The sequence below is a fragment of the Urocampus carinirostris genome, chromosome 15, assembly GCF_059441175.1.
Source record: "Urocampus carinirostris isolate Australia breed hairy pipefish chromosome 15, RoL_Ucar_1.0, whole genome shotgun sequence".
Lineage (NCBI taxonomy): Eukaryota > Metazoa > Chordata > Actinopteri > Syngnathiformes > Syngnathidae > Urocampus > Urocampus carinirostris.
In genome coordinates, this window is record NC_142363.1 from 25,003,931 (window position 1) to 25,016,643 (window position 12,713).

The 12,713-nt window shown below is 38.1% G+C and overlaps 1 protein-coding gene across 1 annotated transcript in view; it reads left to right on the plus strand.

Moving 5' to 3' along the window:
- The first annotated feature begins 1,231 nt into the window (after positions 1–1,231).
- slc25a21 (solute carrier family 25 member 21) overlaps positions 1,232–12,713 on the plus strand; it is a 191,154-nt gene continuing 179,672 nt past the window's right edge. Inside the window, exon 1 of the mRNA XM_088355070.1 lies at positions 1,232–1,511. Coding sequence (XP_088211196.1) covers positions 1,436–1,511 — 76 coding nt within the window. The 5' untranslated portion in view covers positions 1,232–1,435. The remainder of the gene's footprint in view (positions 1,512–12,713) is intronic.

The following is a 12,713-nucleotide window of genomic DNA, read 5'->3' on the forward strand; positions in this document are numbered from 1 at the left end:
AATACTACAGATATAGTACAACAATTTTACTATAGAAAATACAACAAAAATTACTACAAAAACAAAACTACAGTAATACTACAGCAATACTACAAAATTACAACTACAGTAATACTACAGATACAGTATTAACGTTCTACTTTAGAAAATACTACAAAAATACCACTGCGGAATTACTACCATGCGATACTAAGAATGGAAGTGACTGAACCATTTCAAAGCAGTGGAGTATTCCTGACGCTGAGTTGTTCATTTGTTGTTTTCTTATACTTCTGGACTTTTTAGTGATATTTTAGCGTATTCTGTCCTTTAATAAGGAAAAGAGAATTTTAAAATGATATAATTTTTCAGGGCGCTGGGGTTGAATTTGGGGGTGCTTGAGTACCCCCCAAAATATGATGGTTACGCCCATGGGCTAGTCATATAGTTGGACAAAAAAATAATTTCTTGCATCCCTGATTAAAAATATATAATAACTAATCAGGGTTGGGTAGGGTTACTTTAACTGGATTACTTTCAATTACTTTTGGATTACTCCAATACCAAATATGCTAATAAAAGACAAAAGAAACTAAATATGAATAAAATGATGACTCACAACACGTGGTAAGCTTTCTCTCCTGGCTTTGATCTCTTTGATCTCCGGCAAAACTAACATAAAATGCGACAGAAACAAAATGAAAATAAATCCAAACAGCTTGCCAACATCATTTTTGCCGTTCCACGTATTCCGTTACACCCCAAGCCTGCACAAAATTTAGCCATTCTATTCATATTTTGTTTCTTTTGTCTTTTATTAGCATATTTTGTATTGGAGTAATCCAAAAGTAATTGAAAGTAATCCAGTTAGAGTAACCCTACCCAACCCTGTCCGTTACTCCCCAAGCCTGCACAAAATTTAGTAATTGTATTCAAATGTAGTTTCTTTTGTCTTTTATTAGCATATTTGGTATTGGAGTAATCCAAAAGTAATTGAAAGTAATCAAATTAAAGTAACCCTACCCAACCCTGTAAATAATCCTAAAAACGGGCTGGTTACGCCCCTGGTTCTATTTATGTTTTACAATATAATTATTTACAGAATCCTGCAGAAATATGTATTTTGTTCAAGTGATCTCGTGGTCATGTTTGCCCTGCATTGATCAGTTGAGAGGGCCGGAGGGCGTAGAAATGGGTCAGGGGGTGGCTCCCAAGGTTGAACTGCGGACCCACAACAAAAAGGAGGGTCCAGAACTGCAGAGCCGCAGAACCACATAGCGCCCTCTCGGCTTTTCAACAGACATAAGGTCCACGCAAAGCCACGCAGCACCGAATCAAGTGCGTGCGTTTGTGTGACGTCATCGCAGAGACGCTTGGCATTCGCTAGCTAGTAGCTAATTCCACGAGTGACTTTTTTTGCCTTGACATAACGACCGTTGAAAAATCAGCGGCCACAATGACAGCGACTACCCCCAAACCGCGCTCTTTACTCCGGGAAGCGAGCCACCAGATTATCGCCGGAGGCTCCGCAGGTAGGAACTTTTCAAAAAATAATTTTGTTCCCCAAAATTTTGATATTACGTAATAGTTCTTTGCTTACATTGCTCGTGGCGGCGACCTGTTGCTCACAACTTTACACTTTGACATTTAAGTGTTTATATTCAAAAGTTTACAACTTTTAGCACATTTTGTCCCGAACTGAGGCTGTGCGGAGAGGCCAGGTCGCCTAGCCGATGACAGGGCGTTCAAGCCGGGATAGTTCTGGTCCAGTTTCCGCCTCTCTCTGCCCGCGGTGCTCAACTGTACGCGGTTATGACGTCGAGGCGCATGCGCGAAACCACTTGTTTGAAAGAAGAAACTTTATTAGTTATTTTATGTCTGTGTTCATACATAAAGGTCATTTAGAAAAGGCAAATGTTGTTTTTAAATTTCTGTTGTAAACTCTGGGATGAGACATTCATCCGTTCTGAGGGAAAAGTGACATGGTCGTATAGCAGAGGATAGAAGCCTATTTACCCTTTGCACACACGTGATTTAACCACATGATGACACCATGACGGACGGCAGTAAACCGTAGTAAACAGTGGAGGAAGCCAGTAATCCGTAAACGATAACAAAAGCTATGCTGGGAAAGACACTGAATCCCTAATGCCCCAGATAAAAGGTAGTTGCCTTGCATGGCACAGTGTTCTCGTTTGCCCGCGTCCCTGCGTCCTAGACGCATCATTTTTGCTGGGGACGCATAGTGTCAAATCAACGTGTGTCCCCGGGACGCAACTTTTTTGACACAAAATTGTCATTAGTACCCGATTACATTTTTATTAGACAAAGATTTACCGCACTCCAAACTTTTCGTCAGGCAGAGATGTTGTTTTGGTGTCGCGGTTCGAGTTTTCGTCTGCACGCCGATCTCGATTTGCGTGGTGAAAAGTCCGTCTCTTTTTAGAGAACCGGCTTTTTCGGCTTAACTCATTCAAGAGAGCCGGCTCTCAAACGGCTCACTTGCTTTAATAATAATAATAATAATAATAATTTCCTTGTATTGTCATTCTGTGTAACAATGTACACAGAACGAAATGTCGATTGCACCTGACCCGTTGTAGCGAGCCGATGCAGCCGCAGCCAACAGAGGGCGCCGCCGACCACTTTTTAAGTCTTAGGAATGACTCGGCCGGGGCGCGAACCCGAACCTCCCAGTCTCAAAGCGGGCGCCTTACCATCTAGGCTACTGAGCTGGTTAATGCATTATATTATGAATTATTATTTTGTGTAAAGAAGTTAAGAAAAAAGGAAATATAAAATGAGAAAAAGACAGGTTTGTGGTTATCCCTTCAATCGGTATATTACCAACAATAATTTGATGCAGAAAATGAATTCATAATTTGATGATTAAAACTGAATGAATATATAGATTTTTATTATATATTTGTCTCCGATTTACAATTTAAACCTCGATGACACTAAATTTTGGGGACCCATAGATCTCTGTTGGGACCCATAGATTTTTGAGCATGCGAGTCCCCGGGACTCATCACTTTTCAGAGGTAAAATGAACACTGTATGGTAGCGCTGTTATCGGTTAGTTAGTGTGTAAAAGGGAAAATTGTGAAGCACATTGTAAAGTGATTTGAGAGGTCTTCATTGACTTGAAAAGCGCTATATAAATGCAAAACCATTTACATTTATTCAACACCTTTGGCAATGAATTGTCAAACGAATATTGTGCAACTGTCAGATGAGGTTGCTCACCTTGTCGGAAAGCTCAAAAAGCGCTATTTAGAGACACAGAGGATGGTATTAGCAATGCTAGCTTATGAGTGATACAGCCTTTCTCCTGACATACAGACCCTCTCCTATTTACGACCATTCGACTTATGTAAAAACGGTGCATATGAACATTTTTTTCGGGATGTCGAAAAATATCCGGACATTGCTTTAAGTTAGATTTTGTATTGTGCAGAGGATCGCACTGTTGTGCATCTTTCCGCCACAGGGCGCTGTGAGAGGTCACCCAGCATACACCCCGAAGAAGAAATCCGGCTTCTACATCCTGGTTCGTGTGTAAACATAACAACGTGTACTGTATCGCTTGCGCACCAAGAACTTTGACGTTTTTATTGTTTAATATCTCGTGCATCCATTCAATATGGTTGGTGTTGAGTGTAAAGAAGAGGAGAGCCGTTTCTTTTGAAACGAAAGTGGAATAGGAAAGCTTGATGCGGTTGAGAAAATGGTCGGAACGCTTTCTTTTGGCCACTTTTTACCACGGAGGAGGACCCCTTCACGCACATCTTCCAAAAGTAAGTTAAACTGAACTTAATTTATCTTTATAGAGAATATTTATTTCATGAAATGTTGATTTTTTTTTAGAGCAAAACAATACAGTTTCTGTATGCAAGCCTTAAACATTCTGATATAAACATTAAACATACAAAATATAGCACTGAAGCAACTTATGAACAAATTCAACTTACCAACGATCGTCCGGAATCTCATTCCTAAGTAGGGCATTGTCTGTATTCACGCATCTAGTTTGCTTGACTTCACTGGTACCACTGTATTGTAAATGGAGTATCCCCATACACCGGTGCTGATCCAAAAGCTTATAAACGTGTAGATGATAACCAGTTATTCATAAGTGGTACGCGTCTACTGTGCTTCATTTTGTCGACAAATGCGCAGCGTGGAATGTCCCCCTCGTATAAACGTTACTAAAACGACTTTGTATGAAAACCAATTCGGGGTTTGTAGTGACGTTTTCTCTTCCTAACATTCATCTCTCATGTTATCCTTTGTCAATTTGCTTGTTCATTTCGTCGTAATAAGCTTCTTGGCAAAGCACATAACAGTTTCAAACAAATGTGATATTCGGAAGATTACTATTTTGAATCCCTGGCTAATCACAATAAAAGCAGCCAATTTACATAATAAGAAATGGCAACAGTAAGGCACTAACGTAGCTACTTAGCATTAGCTAACTTAGTACTTTAAATGTCTTTGACGTGTCTTGTAACTGCTTAACATAAAATTGCTCGGAAAGACATTGTAAAAAATGTCCGCTGCAAATCCCGGACAACTTCGGGGTTGCCAGTGTTGCGCCTCTGTCCAACGCGAGTCTTTTGGGTCTATTTGCAGGGACACATCGCCGTCTTCATCAAAAGGCATACAAATCCAAATCGGGCTCACAACCTTACCCACAGCAATATTTTACCACCGTAAAAAGTGGTGGTTTTATTCTTCAGTCGTCGTTGATTTCTTTCAACTTAAATCCTAATTCAAGTGATGACTGCTAGGGTGCTTCCACTGTCCATTATGGATCTAATTCTGCTGTGGAAGGCAACGTGACCTCACATACAAAGGGTCAATAGTAATTAACTTGGGACCCCTGGTACTCCAAATACACACAATGAAATGACGAAATAGTGCACAGTATGTACTACTTATGTCTAATATGCCCAGACATGATTACCCTAAATAAGATATTAAATAATGTTGTAATAGTGGTGTGTGCAGCCCTTTGATACTCTTTGTGATTAAGGGCTATACAAATAAACATGATTTGACCATTACTTTTCCTGTAATGTGACTGACTTGAGCTGGTACAGTGGAGAAGCAGGCGGATGCAGAGGGGAAGAGATGACTGTGCCAGCAGGTTAAAAATCAAACTGATGAACTTTCCCCTTTCAGGAATTCCCTGCCCCTATGAGAATTCCTTGGTTCAATTGCCTCCTTTTTTTTATATAATAGTACCGATCATCAATTGGTTATGGCAGTGCAACTTAGCTTGGATAGCGAATCACACAGCTTCTTAAAAATTCTTGACAGTTGCAAGCTTTGTTTCCATGGTTACCGTGTTTTTGCTTCTCTATTTAGCATCACTGCAAGATGTGTGACCGAATAAAAACATTACGAAAAATACGGCATTGGATGTCTGATGGAAAAAGCACATAACATTTTGAATTGAATGGTAATAAAGGTATTATGGGAGGTAGTTCTTCAGCCAATCATATATCAGCATTATAATGATGCCGTGACAATAGCAGATAACCATTTTATATGGTGTCATCCAATATAAGAACGGCATCTTGACCGTAAGTTATCATACACAAGAACACCGCAATGCTAACATTTTTGTGCACACAAAATCATTTGTCGTTGCTGTTGTATGATGGGGGAAAAAACATTCCACTCTGAAGTGAAATTTTCATAAGGCGGGGACACTCTAACTCGGACGTTCTCCTGTACAGTAAATAATATAAACAAAAGACGATATGAATGTTATAAACTGTCACAATATTGAGGTATTTTATAAAAAAGTAAATTAAACAGGATTTATTTGACTGTAATAGGAAAATAAAGACGTTTTATCACTGTCAAAAGTTAGTTTCTCAACTGGACTACAAAATTATAATCTTGATCACTTATATTATAGTCAAATTACATTCTCATTTTCGTTTTAATTTGAAAGGAGAAGCTCTCCAATTTTGTGACACTATTGTATAATGACAATAATGGTCATTCATTCATTCATTCATTCATTCACAGTCAGTCAATAACCCCTTGACAATTTCTTTTTGGATGAACGAGAAAAAAATAGTAGAGCATTTATGATTTTTCTGCATTGTTTTACCCCAAAAAGCCCCTCTGTGCTAAACCAATCAGGAAGTGCGCCCAAGTGTATCATCCTGCTCTCATTTTTCATCTTTGTCTGACCAAACAACAAAAATTCCTCCTGTTCCTCAGCAGGCCTGTAAAAAAATCATATTGCGTAACTCCTTCGGAGTATTAAAAACATGTGCTCGAGTTTGTACTGTGACAGAGTGAGGGGATGCGGGGGTGGGGGATTCGTAGGGTGGTCCAGGGCCGCGTCTGGCACGGAGATAACATATTGTACATGGATCTTGACTTTGAGGGCAATTTTTGCAACAATGACCAAAGACGAACATTTCCAAGATATCGTGGCGTCTCAGATTTCAAACTTCCAGCTTGGAATTCGAAATCTGATTTTGGTCAAGGTTTGATTTATTTTCCTTTAAAGGACACAGGCAAGGTCAAGACCCAGGGGCCACGTCTGGCCTCCAAAGAGGTTTTCTTTGGCCCCTGAGATGATCCAAGTCATTGTTAGAACGTCGCGAGCTAGCAGGGTTTTAAACCGACCTGCAAGAGAAAAATGTGCTGCAGTATTAAATATGTCCACTGGATGTCACCCAAGCCAGGCACCAATCTCAAAACAACTGTATTAGCATTTATTTTTCTCTATCTCTGTTTGTTTCTGTATTTCTCTTTCTCTCTGTTTTTCTCAACTTATTTTTCTCATTTTTTGCGCCTCCTTTTTTTTGTCTTTCTTCTTTCCTTTTTTCTTTCCTTGTCACACTCTTTCTTTTCTCTTTCTCTCTTAATGTCTTTTTTCCCCCCTCTCACTCTTTCTTTCTTTCTCTCTCTTTCTTTCTCTCTCTATCTTTCTCATGCTCACACTTTTTCTCTCTCTCTTTTTCCTCTTCTCTCAATCTTTTGATCTTTCTCTTTTTCACACTTTCTATCTTTATTTCTTTTTCCATCTCCTTTTCTCTTTCTCTTTATTTTAACTTCTTTCTCTCTCTATTGTTCTCTCTCTCTCTTTATTGTCCTCTCTATTTCTCTCACTCTTTCTCCCTTTTTTGTCTCTTACCTTCTCGCTCCTTCTTACTCTGTCTCTCTTGTTCTCTTCCTCTTTTTTACCTCTCTCCTTCCCTCTCTTTGTCTCTCCTTTTCTCTCTCTCTTTTACCATTTTTTTCCAGCCCCTGTGAGATTTTTTTCGAGCATAAATTTGACACCCCTGTTTTTAAATCCATAACCACTACATTTCCCACAATTCAGCAGGGGGGAAAACACGAGTTTGATGTATATCTGCCCTTCAATATTATTACTCAGCTTCTTCCTTCAGTGTGTACACTTATCACTAATATTTTTAAAAACATTTTCCGCAGACTCTATATTTCACGGTTGTTTGTTGATAAAGGAATTTGCAAATATATCCTAAGTCAATGTTTGTTACACGAAACCATTGCTTTGTTTATCTGATCATGTGCGAATATAATGGCGGCGCCCTCTGTTGGCTGCGGCTGCATCGGCTCGCTACAACGGGTCAGGTGTATCGACATTTCGTTCTGTGTACATTGTTACAAAGAATGACAATACAAAGGAAATTATTATTATTATTATTATATATTTATTCAGTCTAAGAAGGTTCACTTACGTTCATTAGACTAAAGGTGGCATTTGAAGTTTTCTTAAATATTTTCAGGCAAGCTTTTTGTTTTGTCCGGGTTCCCATAGCAGCAAGATGGCAGAGAAATGTGTCAGCGTCAACTAGGTGAGGCTCTTGTTATGCAAAATAAATGTACATTTCTCGACTTATTTTAGTCTTTTAAAAAATGACAGTTCATGTGTTTTCCTAAATATTTTAATCAATATTGTTCTGCTTTGTTACGGCTAAGATGTGCTAAATAATACACACTGTCCTTTTAAGTTATAATAGTAAACTCGTTAATCTGGCTCCTTATGAAAAGTCTCCAAAACGTGTATCTGACCAACAGTATAGTTCTAAACATGTAGATGTGTAAATTACTGATACAAATAATACCTTAATATAAACACATTTTATAGACATAGTGTTCCTGGGTAAAATATGTAATATGAAGAATTTAAAGAGAAAAAGGAGAAAAGACCAAGATGAATAGGCAAAAAATAAAGAAATACAACATAGTGGCTAGGAAAGTTATAACTATAATAATAATGATGCAATGAAGAAGAATCCTGCAATGAAAATAAGTGCAATAACATTTAGCAGCAGCAATTTTATTTAAAAAAAAAACCCCAGATATAATTCCCTATCCATCTATAAAAAAATGATTATTTTATTCACAGTTTCTTGCGATAGTATATACATTTTTCAGTTTCATTTGGCTGCAACACAAAGAGAAATAAACCCAAAAATGTCACAAGATATATTTTCACAGTTTTGTGCGTTTGACTAGTTTGAGAGAACTGTAGTGCCTACCAGAGGGCAACAGGTCGGGGTGGGAATGATCTTTTATAATGTTAATGGCAGTACCGCAAGCCGGAAATGTCTTCGAGACTGGGCAGAGACCCGCCAATGATCTTTTTGGCTGTGTTGATTGCTCTCTGTATGTTTTTCCTGTCCGCTCCTGTGCACGGCGATGCCGTGTGTGACAATAGAGAATGCCACTGAGACAGAATTGTAATGTCACGTTCCTGCACGGCCAGACATTGTTTTGCTAGCACATAACACAGGAAAGTGTGTGAGAATGTGCAGAGTTGCATACCATGGATAATGTACAGTTTATCTGCAAAGCATTGCTTCCCCTCTTTGGGAAGGAGGGGCAGGGGCTGTTTGATGTCAATAGTGAGGAGGTTTGGGCTTTTTGGGAGACATTCCGAAAAAATACACAACGTTATAATCAGGGTTGGGTAGTGTTACTTTAACTTGATTACTTTCAATTACTTTTGGATTACTCCAATACCAAATATGCTAATAAAAGACAGAAGAAACTAAATATGAATAAAATTACTAAATTTTGGTGCATGCTTGGGGAGTAACGGAACACATGGAACGGCAAAAAGGATGTTGGCAAGCTGTTTGGATTTATTTTCATTTTGTTTCTGTCGCATTTTATGTTAGTTTTGCCGGAGATCAAAGCCAGGAGAGAAAGCTTACCACGTGTTGTGAGTCTTAATTTTATTCATATTTAGTTTATTTTGTCTTTTATTAGCATATTTGGTATTGGAGTCATCCAAAAGTAATTGAAAGTAATCAAGTTAAAGTAAGCCTACCCAACCCTGGTTATAATGGTGGTAAAGGTAATTGACACACTCAGCGTGGAGAATGTGCTGCGATTTCCAGTAGACGCCACAGGATGGTAGCAAATAGTAAACGGACAAATTAAGTTTATCCATATGTGGCTAAACAGAGTGATCACTTAAGATGCGTTATCCGTTTACTGCTTGGAGATGTACACACTTAAAATGTAACCCTCTTGTTGTCCTCAGGTCAAAATGGCACGCCACTGTGTTGTTCAATCCCCCTGAAAATCCTCTGAATTGTATTTCAATTAATTTTAAATGGTATGACTTTTCCTCAAGTGGTCCCAACTGTAGAAAAAAAATAAAGGTTGTTTTTAATTCCCATTTTCATGTAAACTGTGTGTTAAAATAGACCTCAAAATGGGGGTTAAACCATTCGTATTTGGCCATTGGAGCATCATTCTGGGTTGTCAGAAGTGAACATTTCCACAAATAAATGTCAATTATATAAACATACAATCAGGGTTGGGTAGGGTTACTTTAACTTGATTGCTTTCAATTACTTTTGGATTACTCCAATACCAAATATGCTAATAAAAGACAAAAGAAACTAAATATGAATAGAATTACTCAATTTTGTGCAGGCTTGGGGAGTAACGGAATACGTGGAACGGCAAAAATGATGTTGGCAAGCTGTTTGGATTTATTTTCATTTTGTTTCTGTCGCATTTTATGTTAGTTTTGCCGGAGATCAAAGCCAGGAGAGAAAGCTTACCACGTGTTGTGAGTCATCATTTTATTCATATTTAGTTTCTTTTGTCTTTTATTAGCATATTTGGTATTGGAGTAATCCAAAAGTACTTGAAAGTAATCCAATTAAAGTAACTCTACCCAACCCTGCATAAAATTGTTTAAAATCGGAGATTGAAACCAAATGGAATGTTACTCATCTTTGTTACAAATATGTACTGTAGTACTACTCGTAATATCTTAGTGAAATTTCAAAGCCAAGATTAACACTTAACATTGTACACGTTAGCATTTTTTCTCACCCCATCCCCCCTCTCAAGGAATAGTTTAGTCCTATTTCAGAATGAGTATTAAAATGGACAGTGCATGTTGTTTAGTGCCTCCTAGTGGTAAAAACAAGTTGATGCATTTATTTTCTCTGGTTTTTGTTGCTGTTGCATGTTATTGCACATAACTGTGAACATATTCACATTGTGACATATTTTGGAGTTTGTGTTTGCACTTCTTTTCATTGCATTAATTTTACGATGAACTATTCTTTTTTATTAACAAACATTGCACTTTTATTATAACTTTTGCTAGTCCCTAAGCACTATGTTTTAAAAATGTGTTCTGCCTTTTTTCCTGATAGTCTTTCCTTTTTAGTGTTTATTACATGTTTACGATGGAGTGGGCGGCTGGGTGGTTAGCACACAGCCCCATGGTGTGGAGGTTAATGGTTCAAGTCCAGCTACCGTACGTAGCCTCCCCGTGTGGAGTTTACATGTTCTCCCCGTGCCTACCTCTGGTTTCCTCCTCAGGATAATTAGCCGTTTCAAATTGTCCCTAAGTGTGAATGAGCAAGTGCATGTCCCTGTGTGCCCTGCCACTAGCTGGCAACCGGTTCAGGGGTGTACCCTGCCCACTGCCCTAGGATAGCTGAGATGGGCTCCAGCACCCCCTCCCCACGACCCTACTGCGGATGGATGGATACTCTGGAGTGCCATGTCCAATATTGTTGCATATAATGTTTCACAACTTTGATATTGATGACAATAAAGACAATTCAATTCAATTTAAATAATAAAATAACACACATTAACTATAATACAAACGAGCATTTATTGAGCCTGACCTAAAGGTAGCTGAGATAATTGTTTGCCATCGGGTACCTTAAAAGCTCTGAGCATTAAAAAAGGTGTGTGGTTGTCGCTTTAAGTTTTTGTAGTTGGTATTTTACCTTGTGCTTTTTAGCACCCTAGTGATCAATTAATACACACTGTCCCTTCAAAGCAGTTTTCTGGCCTGCCCTCTGAGATTCGATCTGCAACCTCAGTGGAACTGTTTATATCTAGGCATCAAACACACTTATATTCTGTAGCTTATGAATGACCTATATTTCCTGTTGACAATGCTTTGTACTGTTTGTTAATAGTACATCCATTGGAACCTGGTCATCCTTTTTATTTTATATTATACTATAACTATTTTATTTTTATTGTTTCTCAGTGCAACATGCATTTTGGCCTGGTGAAGGGGGATTTACTTGTGTGCTCCCTTCGCAAGGTTTCTTTTATCTCATGTTGACGTTTTGAGTTTTACCTTGCCCTCATGTAGGTTTTAGATCAGGGGATGATGTTTTAATAGTCTGTGGTTTGCAATAATCTGTGGTCTCTGCAGCCCTTCGAGACTCATTGTGATTAAGGGTGTCCCAAATAAACTTGACTTGACTTGACTCTTATTTTGGCCTCGTCTTCACTCTGAACCAGAAAGTAGTACATCTTCCTGGCTCAGTTTGGCTAGCTTACAATGCTTTGGGAAATGTTGCTGATTCTTAGGCTATGAAGCATTTTTTTTAATTGAAAAAGTAATTTGAAAAGTTTAGTTATCTGTGTGAAGGATAAACTGAGTAAAGGTGTTAACATGTTTAAGCTTTTGCGACCATTGTCAAATCTGATTTGTACATTCAATAGGGATCCCGCATCTCTGTATGAATATTTTTACAAGGATTCAAACTGTAATGGCTTTCTAAATGGAAATGTGAATTTCCCTTAGGGGATGAATAAAGTATCTATCTATCTATCTATCTATCTATCTATCTATCTAAATGCTATTTCTTTTCTATAAATCCAGTTTGTACAACAGTGGCCATCGTGTTTCGTGACGCTTCATTACCACGTCACATCACAAAAGCTTTATCAAATGTCATTTGAAGAGGAAGAATTTTGAATCCTGAGCAGGAATCTACGTTCCTTCCCCTTTTTGACTTTCTACATCAGCTTTTCATCCTGATTTAATGTAGCATGACTCTTTATTGTACGTTTGTTGAAACGATTACCTGCGTATTACAGTAAATTGTAGTTCCGTGCATTTATTTAGCTAGACCTATATCATCACATTCAACATTTCTTGCGTCAAAAGGTTTATGATCACGGTTAAAATGTATTGAATGGAGAATCCAAGTGTATCGTTTCACTTTAACTCGTTTCATGATTGTACTGTATTTATAGAATAGAATAGAATAGAATATACCTTTATTGTCATTGTTACAAAATGTGTTAACATATTCTGACAACGAAATTGGGCATGACACTCCAGTACCACACATTCACTGTGAGGTAAAAAAGCCAAGAAGATAAAGGAACAGAGAAGGTAAGGTTATAAAACAAGGAGGATAAGGTTATAGTTATAATTTACACCA